The sequence below is a fragment of the Salmo salar genome, chromosome ssa26 (assembly GCF_905237065.1).
Source record: "Salmo salar chromosome ssa26, Ssal_v3.1, whole genome shotgun sequence".
NCBI classification, from domain to species: Eukaryota; Metazoa; Chordata; class Actinopteri; order Salmoniformes; family Salmonidae; genus Salmo; species Salmo salar.
The window spans coordinates 48,008,680-48,032,348 of record NC_059467.1 but is presented as its reverse complement, the minus strand read 5'-3'; the positions used below and the strand labels follow the sequence as shown (position 1 = coordinate 48,032,348).

Sequence of the window (23,669 nt, the reverse complement as noted above, 5' to 3'; positions counted from 1 at the left end):
TCGAATCCCCAAGTTGACAAGGTAAAAATCTTCTCAATCTATGGCCCCTGAACAAGGCAGTTAACCCACTGTTCCCTGGTATGCCGTCATTGTAAATAAGAATTTGTTCTTAACTGACTTGCCTATAATTATAATGAAAACATTATGTATTGACTGACATTAAAACCTTATAGTGTATTGACTGACATTAAAACATTATACTGTAAGTGTATGGCTTTATGTGTCTGACTGTGCTTTGGAAGCCATGTTGACAGTTAGTGCAGTAGAATAAAGGCAGTCCTTACGACAGTAGTCTGGGCTCCTCCACTCCATGCAGACGTTGAACTTGTGACAAGACGCCACGTAGGCAGCCAGCGCTACACACGGGTTGTTGACGTACTCCGCATCACGTACCCACACCTCACAGAACGTACTGGGAGGAACCTATGGTACATTAGAAGAAATAAAACATAACATTTTTTTTCAATCATCTGTTTTATGTTTAAACACATCTACAGTACTGTATTGGGATGGGAGGGTACTGTATGATGAGGGAGAGAGAGAGAGAAGCAGTGAACCTACAAAAGCATGGCAGGGGCTGAAGGAGGTGTTTCGGAGCATGGTCATACACTGGGAACAGTCGCTGGTGGAACAGTTGACTTCTCTGCGCCGGCTGTGGCTGAAGTAACTAGTGGTGTTGGGGACCTGCCAGCTGTCGATGAACAACGCTGGGTCCTCGCTCTCCCCTACTGTCGTCCCATTGGACAGCATCAGGTCGTTGGCCGGGTTACCATCACAGCAGCCTAGGGGGGAAGTAGGGAGAGACACAAGGAGAGAAAAAGAGAGAGAGAGATGCAGTAAGAGAGGGAGGGAGAGGTGATCGGTAGAGGGGAACAGAGGGGGAGAGGCGAGAGAGAAAGAGTGAGAGAGAGCATGCGTCGGGGGCAAGGCCATGGCCAGAATGCAAGAAGGGAGGGATAGTGAGCGGGGAGCCAGAAGATGAAACAGCGTTATTATTTCAGGAATGGCACGTTCACCTACGAAACATGCACAACATCTCAGGGACCCTACTTAATATGTGGCCCTTACTCAATCTATGGCCCCTACTCAATCTATGGCCCCTACTCAATATGTGGCCCCTACTCAATATGTGGCCCTTACTCAATCTATGGCCCCTACTCCATCTATGGCCCCTACTCAATATGTGGCCCTTACTCAATCTATGGCCCCTACTCAATATGTGGCCCTTACTCAATCTATGGCCCCTACTCAATCTATGGCCCCTACTCAATATGTGGCCCTTACTCAATCTATGGCCCCTACTCAATCTGTGGCCCCTACTCAATCTATGGCCCCTACACAATCTATGGCCCCTTCTCAATCTATGGCCCCTATTCAATCTATGGCCCCTTCTCAATCTATGGCCCCTACTCAATCTGTGGCCCTTACTCAATCTATGGCCCCTACTCAATCTGTGGCCCCTACTCAATCTATGGCCCCTTCTCAATCTATGGCACCTACTCAACCTGAATGGTTGTAGCAGGTGAGGTCCTATCGTACATCCCAAATGGCACCCTATCCCTAGTGCATTACCTTTGACCCCAGGGCCGGGGCAAAAGGAGTGGTATAAATAGGGAATAGTGTACCCCTTGGGAAGCACACTACAACCACCCTCCATACCACTCCACTTCAAATGGATGCCATTGTCCTGGTAAACCACATGCCAGTGTCCTGGTAAACCACATGCCATTGTTCTGGTAAACCACATGCCATTGTTCTGGTAAACCACATACCAGTGTCCTGGTAAACCACATGCCATTGTTCTGGTAAACCACAAACCATTGTTCTGGTAAACCACATACCAGTGTCCTGGTAAACCACATACCAGTGTCCTCATAAATTCTAACTACACAACATACCACAGAGGCCCATGGTGGGCAGTTTGCTGTTGTAGCTCTCTGTCTCGATGACCAACATGCCCGTGCTGTGGAACCACTGCAGCTTCAGGCCCGCTGGTGTACGGATCAAATACATGTTGCCGGTGTCCAGGATCTCAAAGCCAAACTTTTTGAACCTCGGGGTGGCGTACCTCGAGTTCACATACAGCTGACAGAGAGAAAAGATATGTCAAAATCCTATATGTTGAGGGGTACTGTATTTCCTAATATAGATAGGTCTACAAATACTACTGTGTGTATGGAAAGTTAATTAACATCTCATCACTTTTTAGGTCTAAGATAAACTCTTTCTACTTGACATTGACTTTGATTGTATTTTTCTGTCCGTAGTTAAATTGGTGAATAAAGGGCTAGTTAGACTGAGAGGAAGGAAGAGATGGAGAGATGAAGAAGAGATGAAGAAGAGATAGAAAGAGATGAAGAAGAGATGAAGCGATAGGAAGATCATTAAGAAGAGATAGGAAGAGATGAAGAAGAGACAGGAAGAGAGGAAAAAGAGATGGGAAGAGATAGGAAGAGATGAAGAAGAGAGGAAGAGCTGAAGAAGAGATAGGAAGAGATGAAGAAGAGATAGGAAGAGATATAGAAGAGACGAAGTAACAGACTGACCCTCCTCTGCAGTCTGTTGATGACCAAGTGGTTGGACTTGTGGGTAATGTTCAAAACCACTAGACACAGGTTGGTGAAATTCCACAGCAGCTTTGGATGGAAACAGAAAAATAAATATTCCATATTACTTTTTATTTTATTTACAAAGGCTAAGAATCTCTAATAAAAGGGATTAAAGTCATATACAACTACTCGAAATGTGAATGAATAATGATCATTTCCTGAGAATTTTACATTATATAGGGGTGTAAGACAAGGATGTCTTTTATCACCATATTTATTGATTATCGCCACTGAAATACTTTCTGCAAAGGTACTGTAACTACAGTATATGGCCTCACTGTGTCTGAGGCGGCCATTTTGGGGACACCGGTGTTACAGTTACCTACTGTAAAGTATACAGCTTCTTGGCCTCACTTTCTCTGAGGCGGCCATTTTGGGGGCACCAGCATTACAATTACCTAATGTACCCTCATCCTCACCGTGTCTGAGTCAGCCGGGCATTCCTGGACCACGATGCTGACGGTCTCGCTGGGCAGCTGGGTCACAATGTAGGAGGTAGCCTTGTAGATGGCCACGCTGTTACCATCAAACGTGATCACGTTCAGGTCGGGGAACACTGAGCAGCGACCTGGAGGAGACAGGACAACACCAGCAAGAAACAGGTCATTATGACTGAGAAACGCCTGACGGGTCGGGTCGGGTCGGGTCGGGTCTGTCTGTCTGTCTGTCTGTCTGTCTGTCTGTCTGTCTGTCTGTCTGTCTGTGTGTGTGTGTGTGTGTGTGTGTATGTATGTGTGTGTGTGTGTGTGTGTGTGTGTGTGCGCGTCAGTGGAGGCTGGTGGGTGGAGCTATAGGAGGACGGGCTCATTGTAATGGCTGGAGTGAAATAAATGGAACGGTATCAAACACATCATACATGTGGAAACAACATGTGGAAACAACATGTTTCACTCCCTTCCTTTTTATTCCATTCCAGCCAATACAATGAGCCCATCCTCCTACAGCTCCTCCCACCAGCCTCCACTGGTGTGCATGTCTGCTACTGTGAATGTGTGTCGGCTAGCAGTTGTCCTCACATGGGCAGTCCCACTGCGGGCAGCACTTGTCCCCGTTGACCAGGATGGCGAAGCCGAGCAGGCCGCAGTTAGGAGGGGTGGAGTTATACAGACAGTTCTGGGACATGTTGAATCGGACCAGCTGGCCGCTCACACAGAGGAACTTGGTACACTCATCTATGATCTCTGAATAGGGAGGCTGAGACAGGGAAGAAGAACAGTTACTACCTGAACAGATTGAACAACATGTGTTATACAGTATACTGAATGAAAACAAAGATTAGATGAAGACATTGATGAGAGTTGAAACCACGTACGAACAAGTAGCTAGAAGACTACAGAGCGTTGGTAAATAAGGTAATAGGCTGAGACGACTGAGCCTACAGAGAGGCCTGGACTTTTCAGATAGTTACAATTATTATATATATATTTATTGATTTAACCTATATTTAACTAGGCAAGTCAGTTAACCTGTTTAGGATAGGGGGCAGTATTTTCACGGCCGGATAAAAAACGTACCTGATTTAATCTGGTTATTACTCCTGCCCAGAAACTAGAATATGCATGTAATTGTTTGATTTGGATAGAAAACACCCTAAAGTTTCTAAAACAGTTTGAATGGTGTCTGTGAGTATAACAGAACTCATAAGACAGTCCAAAACCTGAGAAGATTGCATACAGGAAGTGCCCTCTGACCATTTCTTGGCCTTCTATAGCCTCTTTATGGAAAATAGAGGATCTCTGCTGTAACGTGACATTTTCTAAGGCTCCCATAGGCTCTCAGAAGGCGCCAGAATGGGGAATGATGACTCTGCAGTCCCTGGCTAAAAAACCGTAGCGCATTTGGATAGTGGTTGATCTGAGAACAATGAAACGGGTGCGTGCGTGCACGTGAAGAGTCCATTTTCCATTTTCAGTATTTGAACGAAAACGACATCTCCCGTTCGGAATATTATCGCATAAAAAAATTATTTTAAAAAGCGTTTGACATGCTTCGAAGTACGGTAATGGAATATTTTGAATTTTTTTGTCACGATACGCTCCGGCGCGTCACCCTTCGGATAGTGTCTTGAACGCACGAATAAAACGCAGCTATTTGGATATAACTATGGATTATTTGGAACCAAAACAACATTGGGTGTAAACTAGAAGTCCTGGGAGTGCATTCTGACGAAGAACAGCAAAGGTAATCCAATTTTTCTTATAGTAAATCTGAGTTTGGTGAGTGCCAAACTTGGTGGGTGTCAAAATAGCTAGCCATGATGGCCAGGCTATCTACTCAGAATATTGCAAAATGTGCTTTCACCGAAAAGCTATTTTAAAATCGGACACCGCGATTGCATAAAGGAGTTCTGTATCTGTAATTCTTAAAATAATTGTTATGTTTTTTGTGAACGTTTATCGTGAGTAATTTAGTAAATTCACCGGAAGTGTTCGGTGGGTATGCTAGTTCTGAACGTCACATGCTAATGTAAAAAGCTCGTTGTTGATATAAATATTAACTTGATTGAACAAAACATGCATGTATTGTATAACATAATGTCCTAGGAGTGTCATCTGATAAAGCTCATCAAGGTTAGTGCTGCATTTAGCTGTGGTTTTGGTTTTTGTGACATTATATGTTAGCTTGAAAAATAGGTGTGTGATTATTTCTGGCTGGGTACTCTCCTGACATAATCTAATGTTTTGCTTTTGTTGTAAAGCCTTTTTGAAATCGGACAATGTGGTTAGATAAAGGAGAGTCTTGTCTTTAAAATGGTGTAAAATAGTTATATGTTTGAAAAATTGAAGTTTTGGGATTTTTGAGGTATTTGTAATTCGCGCCACGCCCTATCATTGGATATTGGAGCGGTGTTCCGCTAACGGAACATCTAGATGTAAGAGGTTTTAAGAACAAATTCTTATTTACAATGACGGCCTACACCGGCCAAACCCTAACCTGGACGACACTGGGACAATTGTGCACCGCCCTATGGGACTCCCAATCATGGCCGGTTGTGATACAGCTTGGATTCGTAATCAGGGTGTCTGTAGTGATGCCTCAAGCACTGAGATGCAGTGCCTTAGACCGCTGCGCCTCTCAGGAGCCCCACGGAGACTACACTGAGCCCCATTGAGCCTACATGGAGAAGAGAGGAAAGGAGAGAGGACTTGGTCTACTCACAGTACACATCCTAGTTGAGGACACTGCCATGGATGTAGTAACCTCTGCAGTAGGTCCAACACGTTCTGTCGTGGTATATGGCGATACTACCGATGGTGACGTGGTTGTCTCTGATGTGGTGTACGGCGACGCGGGTGATGGTGATGGAGTCTTTGGTGTAGTGGTGTCTACTCCGTCCACCCTCTCTGGCTCTGTAGTGGAGGTTGGGGTGGCCGTGGGGGACAAGGCGGGGACTGAGAGAGCTGCTGTCACATCTGGTGTGACCTTTGGCGTGACCTTTGGTGTGACCCCTGGAGTGGCTGCGACCTCAGTAGAGGTCAGCAGGTCAGGCGAAGGAGTCATTCTGGTTGTGCTCTCTGTGAATGCTGGAATAACCCCTGTCTCTCTAGTGATGGATGGTACTATTCCTTCTGGTGTAGTAGCGGTGGATGTGGATGGTTCTGCGGTCGCTCCCGTAGGTCCTGTGGGTTCTGTGGGGACGGTGGTAGATTCTGTGACCGTGGTCAGGCTGGGAACGGAAACAGAAGCGGATGTGGTTGTGCCAGTGCCGGTCGGAGCAGCGGAGCTGCTAACTTCTGCTGCATATTCTGTGGTTCTGGTTGTGGTGACTGGTTTGGTCGTGGTTGGAACAACCTCTGAGACGGTAGCTGTGCCCAGGCTAGGAGGAGCGACCGTAGGTGGACCAGGTCTGGTCGTCGCTGTCGGAACCCCTGGAACTCCCAGAGTCCTTGTATCTACAGTTGCCCTAACAGTGCTCGGTCTGGCGGTGGACCTCACCGTTGTGGCAGTTCTGGACGTCGTAATGGGAACCTTGCCTGTTGTTGTCCTGCGTGTTGTTGTCATTGGTCTGTGGGTGGTCTTGGAGACCACTTTAGAAGTAGAAACCACTCTGGTAGTGACTCTCTCTGGGTGGCTAGTGGGTCTGGGAACTGACGTGGTGGAGGGCAAGGAGCTGGTTGTGGTTACTGGACCAGACCATGAAGAAGTTGGTTCTTGTGTAGTTGTTGTGGAAGTAGTAGACAATACTTCCACCCTTCCTGTATCGGGAGGAACGCTAGTGGTCTCTGTTTGCGGTCTGATGGTCACTGGTCTGATGGCAGTGGTCACTGGGACACCAGGTACAGGTGTGATGGTGGTCGTATGGACACCAGGTTCAGGTGTGATGGTGGTCGTATGGACACCAGGTAAAGGTGGGACAGTGGCCACTGGGACACCAGGTACAGGTGTGATGGTGGTCATATGGACACCAGGTAAAGGTGTGAAGGTGGTCGTATGGACACCAGGTACAGGTGTGATGGTGGTCGTATGGACACCAGGTAAAGGTGGGACAGTGGTCACTGGGACACCAGGTACAGGTGTGATGGTGGTCGTATGGACACCAGGTAAAGGTGGGACAGTTGTTGTGGGGACCGTTGTGGTGAGAGATAATGCTGGTTCCCCAGGTACACCAGGCACGGCCGGGGATTCGGGTGTCGCAGGAGGTTTCTCCGTCCTGGAGGTTGAAACTGCGCCGGTTGAAGTCTCGAGCGGAGCTGTGGTGGTTTTGGCAGTGGTCGTCATGGTAACTGAGGTTGTGGTGGTGACGCCTGGCGCTGTAGATGTAGCAACGTGGTGAAGTGCATCAGTGGTGGTAGTGGAGATGACTTGGTGTGGAGAGACCTCTACTTCTGTACTGACCGCAGGTTTCACTAGGACCTCAGGTGTGATCACCCTCTCTGTGCTAGAGATAGGGCTAGAAGGAGTGGAGGAGGTTTCACTGTGGGGGGGCCTCCAAGGCTCCGTGGTCTTCAGAGTGGTGGGGGGCTGGGTTGTTACGGTCCCTACAGCCACTGGTGGTCCTGGCACGGTTGTGGTGGTCTCTGTGTATGACACCGGTGATACAGGCGATGTGGTTGTGGTTGGGACCACTGCTTCTGTTGTGGTCGAGATGGAAGGAGAGGTGAAGGTGGTCTGGATGGACTCTGTGGTCGTTACCAGAAGATCTGGAGGTTTGGTGGTCGTGCTGGAGATTTCCATTGGGATGGGTTGAGTTGTTGTGGTCCGTACGGTCGGGGGACCGGTAGTAGTGGTCAGTCTCCAGTCCACAGCTTCGGTCGGGTATGCGGTTGTGGTTGTGTGTTCTGTGGTTCTCTCTGTGGTTGGAACACCGCCAGACCAGGAGGTCCTTTCAGTGTAGGCCGTAGCTGTTGTTGTCAGTCGAGATGTTGTTACCGTGTCTATGACAATCACAGGTGTGACAACAGCCGGTGTCATGGTTATATGGGTCGTTGCCAAGGGTTCCGCTGTTGCCGTTGAGACCGGTGCTCTCGTCGTTTTCTTGATTGTCGCCGGCTGTTCTGAGGTAGGACCGGTTGATATTGTTGTTGTCGTTGGCATCATGGGAACAGCGGTGGTAGTCGGTAGCTCAGGAACTGGAGTTGTGGATGTCCTCAGCTCTGTAGGGGAGGCGTGAACGGTCTTCTCTGTGGTTGCCGTGAAAACAAGTGGTGGTGTTGTCTCCGGGCGTGTGGACGGTGTAGTTCTGAGGGTTGTGAAAGGGGTGGCAGGTGAGGTTGATACTGTGCTGTGTTTTGAAGTGGGTTCTGGTGGTGGTGGTGTTGTTATTACGGTGTGAATGGGGGAGGTCGGTGAGAGAGAGGGTACTGTGGTATCGGCTGTAGTCGATACACCAGGAGGGAGGACTTTGGTTGTTGTTGGCTCGGTTGTCTCCACAGTTACAGGCTTTGTGCTTGTCTCTGTGGGTGCACCAAGGGTGGTTATAGAAGCTGTAGTCATGGCTGTAGTCCTGGTTGTAGTCCTAGTTGTAGTCCTAGTTGTAGTCCAAGCTGTGTCCCTGGGTGTCTCTGAGACTGTGGTTGGCCGTGGACTAGAGGTGGTTGAGACTGGAGCCACTGTGTCTCCTGGACGTGTGGTGGCCTTGGTGGTCACACTCGTGGGGGTGACTGGTACTGCAGGCAGGGTGCTGGTCTGAGTAGGCCCCACGGTGGAGCTTATCCAGGGGCCCATGGTAGTGGATGGAGGGGGGCTGGTGAATGTGGTGTCTGTAGGCCCTGGGCTTAGAGAGGGCCTGGTGGTGGAGGACGTGAGCCAGAACAGAGCTGTCATAGAGAAGGGGACCTGGCTGGTCCTCTCTGTGCTGGGGCCTAGGGGGCTGGGTGTGGAGCTGGGGGCCCTGGTCGTCCTCTCTGTACTGCCTTCTGTAGTGGAGGGTAAGGATGGAGATGTCTTCACTGTAGATACAACCTCCACCACCTCAGGTCTGACTGTGGTGGCCAGGGATGGAGTTGAGGGTGTTGCTGCTGCACTGGTTCCCTCTGGAGTCGGTACGGCTGAAGAGGTGCTGGGCAGAACCACCTTATGAGTCACTGTGGTCGGTACTTTAGCAGAGGTGGTCAGAGCATCCAAAGCAGAAGTTGAGACAATAGGAATGGTGGTGGTGGCTGCAGTGGTGGGGACTGTGTCTGAAGAGGGGGTGGTGAGGGGCCCAGGGGGACCCGGGGTGGAGCGTGCCGTGGAGAGGCCAGGGCTAGCTGGGCTGCTGGTAGTGGAGGTTGTGGTGGCTGAAGGAGTGACAGCTGCGGGTGTTGACTCAACACTGCTGACAGTAGTAATGGGCTGCACAGCAACTGGTGGCTTAATGCCTGGAGCACAAACAATAAAACAACTGTTAGATAAGCACTGCTGCTGGCCGAGGGGAGAGAGAGAGAGAGGGGGAAGAGAGAAAGAGAGGGGAGAGAAAGAACAGGAGAGAGTAAAAGAGAGAGATAGAGAGAGAGAGAGAGAGAGAATGAAAGAAAGAGAAAAAGAGAGAGAGAGGAAGAGAGAGAGAGAGAGAGAGAGAGGAAGAAAGAGAGAGAGAGAGAGAGAGAGAGAGAGAGAGAGAGAGAGAGACAGAGAGAGTAAAAGAGAAAAAGAGAGAAAGAGAGAGAGAGAGAGAGAGAGAGAGAGAGAGAGAGAGAGAGAGAGAGAGAGAGAGAGAGAGAGAGAGAGAGAGAGAGAGAGAGAGAGAGAGAGAGAGAGAGAGAGAGAGAGAGAGAGAGAGAGAGTAGAAGAAGTAGTGATCCATTCCTCCCCTGTGGCCAAACTTCAACCACACAGCACATGGCTCATGGCTCATGTTGATGGTAGATTAGAGTGTTGATCTTGATTAAACAGATGTTAGCTGTGAATATCACAGCGTCTCAGAAATCTGATACGACACTGTATTTATCTTGTTACTGTATGTATTCAGAGATCTTGAGGTAAGCCCAATAACACTTGCAAGGGGTATGTTTCATGTGACCTTTACATGTATGAGAGGGTTGTTGACTCATTTTAAAAACAAGGATATCCTCTAAACCTAAATATATTTGTATCTGTCCAAGAGAAAAGAAGAGAAGAGAAGAGAAGGGAAGGGAAGGGAAGGGAAGAGAAGAGAAGAGAAGAGAAGAGAAGAGAAGAGAAGAGAAGAGAAGAGAAGAGAAGAGAAGAGAAGAGAAGAGAAGAGAAGAGAAGAGAAGAGAAGAGAAGAGAAGAGAAGAGAAGAGAATATCCTCATACTCACAGTCTTCAACATGGACACATCTCTGAGTGACCTCATCCAGCACCATGTGACCAGGACACAGAGGCAGACATCCCTCCACTCTACAGAGAAACACACAGCTCTGAAAACTACTGCCAGCTACTCTCTATACAGTAACATCACATCTCATTTACAGTGTATAGAAACAAGGGTTCCAAAAGGGTTCTTTGGCCCCGTTGGAGAACCCGATAGGCGAACCCCATAGGACGGCACAATAACCCTTTTAGGTTCCAGAAGCACCTTTTTTTCTAAGAGTGTAGAAAAACAATTGTGACAGATGGACAGCTGTAGCGTAGTTGTGATAAATATGATATATTTTCATCTTTAGGTATGTCCTACAATTAAAATGTTACAAAAGAGTAACACTATTCTGAGCCATGTAATAACATCTGTGGAAAATATCAGATTACTGCAAAACATGTTGATCTAATATCTCAGTGTTGTTTGTACTGTATCTGACTGGCTGATTGGCTGACTGACTGACTGACTGACTGCCTGGCTGACTGGCTGGCTGGATGTCTCACTGACTGGCTGACTGATTGGCTGACTGGCTGGTTGTCTGACTGACTGACTGGCTGACTGACTGGCTGGCTGACTGGCTGACTGGCTGACTGGCTGACTGACTGGCTGATTGGCTAGCTGATTGGCTGGTTGTCTGACTGACTGGCTGACTGGCTGACTGGCTGACTGCCTGGCTGACTGGCTGGCTGGATGTCTCACTGACTGGCTGGTTGTCTGACTGACTGGCTGACTGGCTGATTGGCTGACTGACTGGCTGATTGGCTAGCTGATTGGCTGGTTGGCTGACTGACTGACTGATTACACAACAGAGTTGGAGGCTTCACATTCACATGGTGTTGAAGGTTTAGCCCCTGTCTGTGATGGTGGAGGGTTGCATCCCAAACGGTGCCCTGTTCCCTATATTGTGCACTACTTTTGACCAGGGCCTAATCCCCTACATAGTGCACTATATAGAGAATAGGGTGCCATTTAGGACGCATCCGTAGTGTCACCTTGTGCTGCCTTACTTTGGAACGGTGCCACATGCCCCCCCCGAGGGGTCACTGCAGGTCCTGAAGCAGGGGCTGACACACGACTCATACCTCCACTGGCACTTAGGACCCGTAGGGGTGTCTGGACCAGGGCCTGAGGGAAAATACACACTTTACAGAAAGTGTTGCACAGCAGAGGATGAAACATGGGAATAAGTATACTTGTGTTTGTGAATTTCAATCATATTACAGAGTCTCCTAGTAAAGACAGTGTAAATTAAGTGAGTTGAGTTCTAGATCGACTATGGTCTGGACTCTGCCTAACCCCTCTGGACCTCTCCTGGTCGACTATGGTCTGGACTCTGCCTAACCTCTCTGGACCTCTCCTGGTCGACTATGGTCTGGACTCTGCCTAACCTCGCTGGACCTCTCCTGGTCAACTATGGTCTTGACTCTGCCTAACCTCTCTGGACCTCTCCTGGTCGACTATGGTCTGGACTCTGCCTAACCCCTCTGGACCTCTCCTGGTCGACTATGGTCTGGACTCTGCCTAACCCCTCTGGACCTCTCCTGGTCGACTATGGTCTGGACTCTGCCTAACCCCTCTGGACCTCTCCTGGTCGACTATGGTCTGGACTCTGCCTAACCCCTCTGGACCTATCCTGGTCGACTATGGTCTGGACTCTGCCTAACCTCTCTGGACCTCTCCTGGTCGACTATGGTCTGGACTCTGCCTAACCCCTCTGGACCTCTCCTGGTCGACTATGGTCTGGACTCTGCCTAACCTCTCTGGACCTCTCCTGGTCGACTATGGTCTGGACTCTGCCTAACCTCTCTGGACCTCTCCTGGTCGACTATGGTCTGGACTCTGCCTAACCCCTCTGGACCTCTCCTGGTCGACTATGGTCTGGACTCTACCTAACCCCTCTGGACCTCTCCTGGTCGACTATGGTCTGGACTCTGCCTAACCCCTCTGGACCTCTCCTGGTCGACTATGGTCTGGACTCTGCCTAACCCCTCTGGACCTCTCCTGGTCGACTATGGTCTGGACTCTGCCTAACCCCTCTGGACCTCTCCTGGTCGACTATGGTCTGGACTCTGCCTAACCCCTCTGGACCTCTCCTGGTCGACTATGGTCTGGACTCTACCTAACCCCTCTGGACCTCTCCTGGTCGACTATGGTCTGGACTCTGCCTAACCCCTCTGGACCTCTCCTGGTCGACTATGGTCTGGACTCTGCCTAACCCCTCTGGACCTCTCCTGGTCGACTATGGTCTGGACTCTACCTAACCCCTCTGGACCTCTCCTGGTCGACTATGGTCTGGACTCTGCCTAACCCCTCTGGACCTCTCCTGGTCGACTATGGTCTGGACTCTGCCTAACCCCTCTGGACCTCTCCTGGTCGACTATGGTCTGGACTCTACCTAACCCCTCTGGACCTCTCATGGTCAACTATGTCTGGCATCCACTGCTGTCAGAGAGTAACCCTATCTGTTTCTGCCAGCCTGTGTGGACTCTGCTATGCTCCTAAAACAAATGGCTGACATATTTTTAGCCCCAGTAATTACCCAGCCTGCATCAGGAGCAACAAACCAGCTGTGGAGACAGAAAGAGAACAGGACTCTCTAGACCTCACCAACTCTAACCATATATTTGGACCTGAACTATGATTCACAAATCACTTTACTAGATTATGAACAGAAATCCTCTCCAAATGGTGAAGTTGTTTCTTGGTTGAAATACAAACCACACCTGCCTAGTGTCTGACCACCCCCTCTCTGTTCTCCCTTCCCCCCAGTCAAAGACTCCGACCCTGGGCATTAGCCAGGGCAAAGCCCCTTCTCTGGAAGCAGTATACTGGAAGGGCAGGTCGGTTTTTGTGTTGGAACAGCTGTGGGCCTGGGGGACCTTGGCCAGGGGGGCCCTGATCTGGGGGGACCTGGTCTGGGGGGGCCCTGGTCTAGGGGGGGTCTGGGCTGAGGGGGCCCTGGTCTGGGGGGCCCTGGTCTGGTGCTGACCTAGCACGCCACCCTTCCATCCGTCCACATCTCAACATGTCTGTGATTAAAGGCACACATCAGCCACTCACCACTCGCCACTGACAAAATCTGTCGTTCTGTTGCGAGGTGGGAGTGTGCCGGGCGACAGCTGCAGGGGGCTTGCCATTACAGTGCTATGCAAAACATGGCTGCCCGCACAAAGAGCCCATTAACGGACTAAATGGGTGTTTTTACAAACCGAGTACGCACGCTGGTGGGGCCATGGTTAGGGGGTTGTGGGGGTTGGCAGGGTGGAGGGGCTGCAGCAGGAGGTTAGACCAGGGGGTTAGTAGCATAAACTACAAAGTGAAAGTCTTTGTCTCTGGACCTCAGCTGTCAGCCATCTCTGATACATACAGTAAGTATTGGGTTGTATTAGAGGGGACAAGGCTAACATAGCAAAAGCTCCAAGAGCTTGACCAAAAGCTAGAAGACCATAGGTTTGCTAGCTTGACCTCTCATGTAATAAATGCCTGCATACTGTACATCCTATGGAAAGCATAGGAATACTGCTACGGCACATTTTCAAATATGATTGTGACCATACAAAAGGCCTTGATCCAAACCTCCTCAACGCAAACCTATAGCCACAGTAAATACAAGCACATCACCCTGACAGCTTAAACAGAGGAAGACCCCATATCTATTCAAGTGCAACACATTAAATGGTCACAAGTGGCAGTTTTTAATAAAAATATCATATCAAAATAGATGGTATAAATGGAATCACCTTTGAGAAGAAAACCTTTAACTTTTCATTTACATAGCTCCTCTTTTCCCTTCCCATGTAACCTTCCCAGATCTCCAGTCCATCCTACGTACCTGTCAGTTTGAAGAGCGTGGCTTTGCGGAATCCGTCAGTGTGTTTGTACTTCATGAGGTGAACCCAGGACAGCATGTAGTGGAGGAAGAATCCCGGCTTGGCGAAAGCCTCCAGAGAATCATAACCCTGGATCCAGGTGTCACGGTGCAGCGTGAAGGTAGCCGCGTCCCAGAATGCTTCGCTCTCCTCCCACTTGGTCAGCGTAAGATGGCCGCTGCTGTCCACCGCCAGGAAGTAGTTGGGCCGATCGGACGCCTCGAATGACACCAGGGACGTGTCTAGAGAAAAAGTTGATCACCAATTTAGGAACATCAACATCAAGGGTCTTTTCTGCTTAAATAAACGTAAAAAACCCCAATTTCAGCTCTTTACACCTGGGTCACACGTACCGCATGTGACCCAGGTCAGGCTAGCACATTAGTGGTCAGATAAATGTAGAACACTAGGCTAGCTAAAACAGTCTAGGCTAGCTAATACTTCTAGCTGCAGTCTAGCTGATAACTCCTCCTGGCAGGCTGACTAGCCATCAGTACAGCCTGACTAGCCATCAGTACAGCCTGACTAGCCATCAGTACAGCCTGACTAGCCATCAGTACAGCCTGACTAGCCATCACTACAGCCTGACTAGCCATCACTAGAACCTGACTAGCCATCAGTACAGCCTGACTAGCCATCAGTACAGCCTGACTAGCCATCAGTACAGCCTGACTAGCCATCAGTACAGCCTGACTAGCCATCAGTACAGCCTGACTAGCCATCACTAGAACCTGACTAGCCATCACTACAGCCTGACTAGCCATCACTACAGCCTGACTAGCCATCAGTACAGCCTGACTAGCCATCAGTACAGCCTGACTAGCCATCATTACAGCCTGACTAGCCATCAGTACAGCCTGACTAGCCATCACTACAGCCTGACTAACCATCAGTACAACCTGACTAGCCATCACTACAGCCTGACTAGCCATCAGTACAGCCTGACTAGCCATCACTACAGCCTGACTAGCCATCAGTACAGCCTGACTAGCCATCAGTACAGCCTGACTAGCCATCAGTACAGCCTGACTAGCCATCAGTACAGCCTGACTAGCCATCACTACAGTCTGACTAGCCATCAGCCTGACTAGCCATCAATACAGTCTGACTAGCCATCAGCCTGACTAGCCATCACTACAGCCTGACTAGCCATTAGGAAATCCTGATTGGTGACTCAGACTCAGGGCATCTCTACAATCAGTGTTTTCACTGGGAAAAGAGGCTCGTTCCAAACACAGTCCAAACAGTGAAGGACAACATGTCTTATTGGCATTTAGTAGGGGCTATCAACAAAGGGAACTAAGGGGATTCAGAATTGCAGGAAAGAAATACTTAATTAGACCAGTGGATAGGGACTGGATAGGGACTGGAATACTTCATTAGACCAAAGGATAGGGACTGGAAGACTTCATTAGACCAGTGGATAGGGACTGGATAGGGACTGGAATACTTAATTAGACCAAAGGATAGGGACTGGATAGGGACTGGAAGACTTCATTAGACCAGTGGATAGGGACTGGATAGGGACTGGAAGACTTCATTAGACCAGAGGATAGGGACTGGATAGGAACTGGAAGACTTCATTAGACCAGAGGATAGGGACTGGAAGACTTCATTAGACCAGAGGATAGGGACTGGAAGACTTCATTAGACCAGAGGATAGGGACTAGAAGACTTCATTAGACCAGAGGATATGGAGTGGAAGACTTCATTACACCAGAGGATAGGGACTGGATAGGGACTGGAAGACTTCATTAGACCAGAGGATAGGGACTGGAAGATGTCATTAGACCAGAGGAGAGGGACTGAAAGACTTCATTACACCAGAGGATAGGGACTGGATAGGAACTGGAAGACTTCATTAGACCAGAGGATAGGGACTGGAAGACTTCATTAGACCAGAGGATAGGGACTAGAAGACTTCATTAGACCAGAGGATAGGGACTGGAAGACGTCATTAGACCAGTGAATAGGGATTGGATAGGGACTGGAAGACTTCATTAGACCAGAAGATAGGGACTGGAAGACTTCATTAGACCAGAGGATAGGGACTGGATAGGGACTGGAAGACTTCATTACACCAGAGGATAGGGACTGGATAGGGACTGGAAGACTTCATTAGACCAGAGGATAGGGACTGGAAGACTTCATTAGACCAGAGGATAGGGACTGGATAGGGACTGGAAGACTTCATTAGACCAGAGGATAGGGACTGGAAGACTTCATTAGACCAGAGGATAGGGACTGGATAGGGACTGGAAGACTTCATTAGACCAGAGGATAGGGACTGGAAGACTTCATTAGACCAGATGATAGGGACTGGAAGACTTCATTAGACCAAAGGATAGGGACTGGAAGACTTCATTAGACCAGAGGATAGGGACTGGAAGACTTCATTAGACCAGAGGATAAGGACTGGAATACTTCATTAGACCAGAGGATAGGGACTGGAAGACTTCATTAGACCAGAGGATAGGGACTGGATAGGGACTGGAAGACGTCATTAGACCAGAGGATAGGGACTGGATAGGGACTGGAAGACTTCATTAGACCAGAGGATAGGGACTGGAATACTTCATTAGACCAGAGGATAGGGACTGGAAAACTTCATTAGACCAGAGGATAGGGACTGGATAGGGACGGGAAGACTTCATTAGACCAGAGGATAGGGACTGGAATACTTCATTAGACCAGAGGATAGGGACTGGAAAACTTCATTAGACCAGAGGATAGGGACTGGAAGACTTAACCTGTTGTGGGTAGGGGGCAGTATTTACACGGCCGGATAAAAAACGTACCCGATTTGTTATTACTACTGCCCAGAAACTAGAATATGCATATAATTATTGGCTTTGGATAGAAAACACCCTAAAGTTTCTAAAACTGTTTGAATGGTGTCTGTGAGTATAACAGAACTCATATGGCAGGCAAAAACCTGAGAAGATTCTGTACAGGAAGTGCCCTCTCTGACCATTCCTTGAGCTTTTTGACTCTGTTTATTGAAGACTGAGGATCTTTGCTGTAACGTGACACTTCCCACGGCTCCCATAGGCTCTCAGAAGGCGGGAAAAAGCTGAATGATGTAATTCCAGCCACTGGCTGAAAAACATTAGCGCTTTTGGCAAGTGCTCTATCAGAGGACAATGGGCTGAGGCGCGTGCACGAGTCGACCCCATGTTTTATTTTCTTTCGTCTTTGAACCTAAACACGCTTTCCCGGTTGGAATATTATTGCTTTTTATGAGAAAAATTGCATAAAAATTGATTTTAAACAGCAGTTGACATGCTTCGAAGTACAGTAATGGAATATTTAGAATTTTTTTGTCACGAAATGCATCGTGCGCGTCACCCTTCTTTACCATTCGGATAGTGTCTTGAACGCACGAACAAAACAGAGGATATTTGGATATAACTATGGATTATTTTGAACCAAACCAACATTTGTTATTGAAGTAGAAGTCCTGGGAGTGCATTCTGACGAAGACAGCAAAGGTAATAACATTTTTCTTATAGTAAATCTGATTTTGGTGAGTGCTAAACTTGGTGGGTGTCTAAATAGCTAGCCCTGTGATGCCGGGCTATCTACTGAGAATATTGCAAAATGTGCTTTCACCGAAAAGCTATTTTAAAATCGGACATAGCGAGTGCATAGAGGAGTTCTGTATCTATAATTCTTAAAATAATTGTTATATTTTTTGTGAACGTTTATCGTGAGTAATTTAGTAAATTCACCGGAAGTTTGCGGGGGTATGCTAGTTCTGAACGTCACATGCTAATGTAAAAAGCTGGTTTTTGATATAAATATGAACTTGATTGAACAAAACATGCATGTATTGTATAACATAATGTCCTAGGGTTGTCATCTGATGAAGATCATCAAAGGTTAGTGCTGCATTTAGCTGTGGTTTGGGTTTATGTGACATTATATGCTAGCTTGAAAAATGGGTGTCTGATTATTTCTGGCTGGGTACTCTGCTGACATAATCTAATGTTTTGCTTTCGTTGTAAAGCCTTTTTGAAATCGGACAGTGTGGTTAGATTAACGAGAGTCTTGTCTTTAAAATGGTGTAAAATAGTCATATGTTTGAGAAATTGAAGTAATAGCATTTCTAAGGTATTTGAATAACGCGCCACGGGATTCAACTGGCTGTTGAGTAGGTGGGACGATTTCGTCCCGCCAACCCTAGAGCGGTTAATTAGACCAGAGGATAGGGACTGGAAGACTTCATTAGACCAGAGGATAGGGACTGGATAGGGACTGGAAGACTTCATTAGACCAGAGGATAGGGACTGGATAGGGACTGGAAGACTTCATTAGACCAGAGGATAGGGACTGGAATACTTCATTAGACCAGAGGATAGGGACTGGATAGGGACTGGAAGACTTCATTAGACCAGAGGATAGGGACTGGATAGGGACTGGAAGACTTCATTAGACCAGAGGATAGGGACTGGAAGACTTCATTAGACCAGAGGATAGGGACTGGAATACGTCATTAGACCAGAGGATAGGGACTGGAAGTGTTAGAAAGTGTTATGAATGGAGGAGGATGTAAAATGATGATGGACATGGAAATAGCCATTGCATTAGACTGATGTGATGAGGACTTGGAGTGATGTTGCTATTTTCCCTCTGTGTTGCTCACCATGTGGACGTGCTCTGCTGAGCCCAGGGGTCATCATGAAGAGGGACAGGAAACCAGCCACAGTAGGGTCTCCTTTCTTAGGGAACACTGTCCCACTGGACCTGTTGGCTGCCAGCACCGTGTCTCTCTCCCTGTAGGTCACCAGCCTGTAGGGGCCTTTACCCAGAACTACAAGACAGAGGAGAGGAACACTGTTATGAGGAATCCTTCGCTGTATGGCTGACATCTACAATGGGCCCCAGATCTGTGAAGACACTACGCCCCCATGTGGTTTAACAATGAACTGCCTAACATATTGATCACGATGAAATGTTTGTAGCAAAGGACAATGCACAATGAACTTCCAAGGTTCAGTCATTGATTCTTGGAAATCAAACATTCTCTTGGAGAGATTTGATTTGATGACAAATAGGAAGAGTTAGAGAGGATATTATGCATGTACCTTTGTTGTAGTATTCACAATCGTAGGCTGCAAAGACAAACAGAAAGAGTCGTTAATGGAATAAAATGATAAACTGTAGTTAATTACATATGAAAACAGAATGCCATTTCAGATGGTCCCACAAACTCCCATACCACCCATTGACTGGGTAGTGCGCCCGGTGCCTGCCCGTTGGCCAACTCATGGCCACAGACTTACGGCAGATCGACGGGGATCGCCAGTCCACGGTGACACCCTGGTGACAGCATCGGTGGGCGTAGGCTGCTACGCTGGTACAGAAACACTCACAGTCCCCACCACGACTACAGCCGCACGTATCAGCCAGACAGTTCATATAGAACCATGTCACATCCACCTGGACAGGAGGAGACAGGAAGGAACCTTTCAGACCATTAAGACTGTGGTCTACTAGAGTAGGGATATGGTCGTAACAGCTTAATATAACACACAGCCTGATATAACACACAGCCTGATATAACACACAGCCTGATATAACACACAGGTAAATATAACAAACAGCCTGATATAACACACAGCCTGATATAACACACAGGTTAATATAACAAACAGCCTGATATAACAAACAGCCTGATATAACACACAGCCTGATATAACACACAGCCTAATATAACACACAGCCTGATATAACACACAGCCTGATATAACAAACAGCCTGATATAACACACAGCCTGATATAACACACAGCCTGATTTAACAAACAGCCTAATATAACACACAGCCTGATATAACAAACAGCCTGATATAACATACAGCCTGATATAACACACAGCCTGATATAACACACAGCCTGATATAACACACAGCCTGATATAATAAACAGCCTGATATAACACACAGCCTGATATAACACACAGCCTAATATAACAAACAGCCTGATATAACACACAGGTTAATATAACAAACAGCCTGATATAACACACAGGTTAATATAACACACAGCCTGATATAACAAACAGCCGATATAACAAACAGCCGAATATAACAAACAGCCTGATATAACAAACAGCCTGATATAACACACAGCCTGATATAACACACAGCCTAATATAACAAACAGCCTGATATAACAAACAGCCTGATATAACACACAGCCTGATATAACACACAGCCTAATATAACACACAGCCTGATATAACACACAGCCTGACATAACACACAGCCTGACATAACACACAGCCTGATATAACACACAGCCTGATACAACACACCGCCTGATATAACAAACAGCCTGATATAACACACAGCCTGATATAACAAACAGCCTGATATAACACACAGCCTGATATAACACACAGCCTGATATAACACACAGCCTAATATAACAAACAGCCTGATATAACAAACAGCCTGATATAACACACAGCCTGATATAACACACAGCCTGATATAACACACAGCCTGATATAACACACAGCCTAATATAACAAACAGCCTGATATAACACACAGGATAATATAACACACAGCCTGATATAACACACAGCCTGATATAACAAACAGCCTGATATAACACACAGCCTAATATAACAAACAGCCTGATATAACAAACAGCCTGATATAACACACAGCCTGATATAACACACAGCCTAATATAACAAACAGCCTGATATAACAAACAGCCTGATATAACACACAGCCTGATACAACACACAGCCTGATATAACAAACAGCCTGATATAACAAACAGTCTAATACAACAAACAGCCTGATTTAACAAACAGCCTGATATAACAAACAGCCTGATATAACAAACAGCCTGATATAACACACAGCCTGATATAACACATTGCCTGATATAACAAACAGCCTGATATAACACACTGCCTGATATAACAAACTGCCTGATATAATAAACAGCCTGATATAACAAACAGCCTGATATAACACACAGCCTGATACAACACACAGCCTGATATAACAAACAGCCTGATATAACAAACAGTCTAATACAACAAACAGCCTGATTTAACAAACAGCCTGATATAACAAACAGCCTGATATAACAAACAGCCTGATATAACACACAGCCTGATATAACACACAGCCTGATATAACACACAGCCTGATATAACACACAGCCTGATATAACACACAGCCTGATACAACACACCGCCTGATATAACAAACAGCCTGATATAACACACAGCCTGATATAACAAACAGCCTGATATAACACACAGCCTAATATAACACACAGCCTGATATAACACACAGCCTGATATAACAAACAGCCTGATATAACACACAGCCTGATATAACACACAGCCTGATACAACACACCGCCTGATATAACAAACAGCCTGATATAACACACAGCCTGATATAACAAACAGCCTGATATAACACACAGCCTGATATAACACACAGCCTGATATAACACACAGCCTAATATAACAAACAGCCTGATATAACAAACAGCCTGATATAACACACAGCCTGATATAACACACAGCCTGATATAACACACAGCCTAATATAACAAACAGCCTGATATAATAAACAGCCTGATATAACACACAGCCTGATATAACACACAGCCTGATATAACACACAGCCTAATATAACAAACAGCCTGATATAACACACAGGTTAATATAACACACAGCCTGATATAACACACAGCCTGATATAACAAACAGCCTGATATAACACACAGCCTGATATAACACACAGCCTGATACAACACACAGCCTGATATAACAAACAGCCTGATATAACAAACAGTCTAATACAACAAACAGCCTGATTTAACAAACAGCCTGATATAACAAACAGCCTGATATAACAAACAGCCTGATATAACACACAGCCTGATATAACACACTGCCTGATATAACAAACAGCCTGATATAACACACTGCCTGATATAACAAACTGCCTGATATAATAAACAGCCTGATATAACAAACAGCCTGATATAACAAACAGCCTGATATAACAAACAGCCAAATATAACAAACCGCCTGATATAACACACAGCCTGATATAACACACAGGTTAATATAACAAACAGCCTGATATAACAAACCGCCTGATATAACACACAGCCAAATATAACAAACAGCCTGATATAACACACAGCCTGATATAACACACAGCCTAATATAACAAACAGCCTGATATAACACACAGCCTGATATAACACACAGCCTGATATAACAAACAGCCTGATATAACACACAGCCTGATATAACACACAGCCTGATATAACACACAGCCTGATATAACACACAGCCTGATATAACACACAGCCTAACATACTGTAACAAAAGTTATCTGATGAGTTATTGATTTGACTCAAGATCATCTCAAAATTCCTTTTAATGATAGAATAACATAGAAAAATAGAATAACAACAGTAATTAGAAACACAACTGAAGTAAGAAGGTAAGTATGTGGAGAAGAGATAGGACAGCGGACCAGCTGACAGAGGGTAGGGGTTATGTAATGTGGAGAAGAGATAGGACAGCGGACCAGCTGACAGAGGGTAGGGGTTATGTAATGTGGAGAAGAGATAGGACAGCAGACCAGCTGACAGAGGGTAGGGGTTATGTAATGTGGAGAAGAGATAGGACAGCGGACCAGCTGACAGAGGGTAGGGGTTATGTAATATGGAGAAGAGATAGGACAGCAGACCAGCTGACAGAGGGTAGGGGTTATGTAATGTGCAGAAGAGATAGGACAGCAGACCAGCTGACAGAGGGTAGGGGGTGTGTAATGTGGAGAAGAGATAGGACAGCAGACCAGCTGACAGAGGGTAGGGGTTATGTAATGTGCAGAAGAGATAGGACAGCGGACCAGCTGACAGAGGGTAGGGGTTATGTAATGTGGAGAAGAGATAGGACAGCAGACCAGCTGACAGAGGGTAGGGGGTGTGTAATGTGGAGAAGAGATAGGACAGCAGACCAGCTGACAGAGGGTAGGGGTTATGTAATGTGGAGAAGAGATAGGACAGCGGACCAGCTGACAGAGGGTAGGGGTTATGTAATGTGGAGAAGAGATAGGACAGCAGACCAGCTGACAGAGGGTAGGGGTTATGTAATGTGGAGAAGAGATAGGACAGCAGACCAGCTGACAGAGGGTAGGGGTTATGTAATGTGGAGAAGAGATAGGACAGCAGACCAGCTGACAGAGGGTAGGGGTTATGTAATGTGGAGAAGAGATAGGACAGCGGACCAGCTGACAGAGGGTAGGGGTTATGTAATGTGGAGAAGAGATAGGACAGCAGACCAGCTGACAGAGGGTAGGGGTTATGTAATGTGGAGAAGAGATAGGACAGCAGACCAGCTGACAGAGGGTAGGGGTTATGTAATGTGGAGAAGAGATAGGACAGCGGACCAGC

The 23,669-nt window shown here is 46.9% G+C and overlaps 1 protein-coding gene and 1 non-coding gene across 2 annotated transcripts in view; both read right to left on the bottom strand.

Annotated features, from left to right (window-relative positions):
* The window catches only part of LOC106592279 (otogelin), a 50,148-nt gene extending 30,990 nt beyond the window's left edge, over nt 1–19,158 (bottom strand). The window contains exons 1-11 of the mRNA XM_045708317.1: nt 19,149–19,158; nt 18,865–19,032; nt 14,183–14,461; nt 11,358–11,475; nt 10,312–10,391; nt 5,769–9,409; nt 3,626–3,803; nt 3,029–3,177; nt 1,899–2,085; nt 562–782; nt 285–423 (exon numbers count right to left, since the gene is read on the bottom strand). Of these exons, the coding sequence (XP_045564273.1) occupies nt 285–423; nt 562–782; nt 1,899–2,085; nt 3,029–3,177; nt 3,626–3,803; nt 5,769–9,409; nt 10,312–10,391; nt 11,358–11,475; nt 14,183–14,461; nt 18,865–19,032; nt 19,149–19,158 (5,170 nt within the window). The remainder of the gene's footprint in view (nt 1–284; nt 424–561; nt 783–1,898; nt 2,086–3,028; nt 3,178–3,625; nt 3,804–5,768; nt 9,410–10,311; nt 10,392–11,357; nt 11,476–14,182; nt 14,462–18,864; nt 19,033–19,148) is intronic.
* A 148-nt stretch (nt 19,159–19,306) lies between these two features.
* LOC106587967 (uncharacterized) overlaps nt 19,307–23,669 on the bottom strand; it is a 7,592-nt gene continuing 3,229 nt past the window's right edge. Inside the window, exons 2-3 of the transcript XR_006762247.1 lie at nt 19,505–19,661; nt 19,307–19,333 (exon numbers count right to left, since the gene is read on the bottom strand). This is a non-coding gene — a transcript (uncharacterized protein). The remainder of the gene's footprint in view (nt 19,334–19,504; nt 19,662–23,669) is intronic.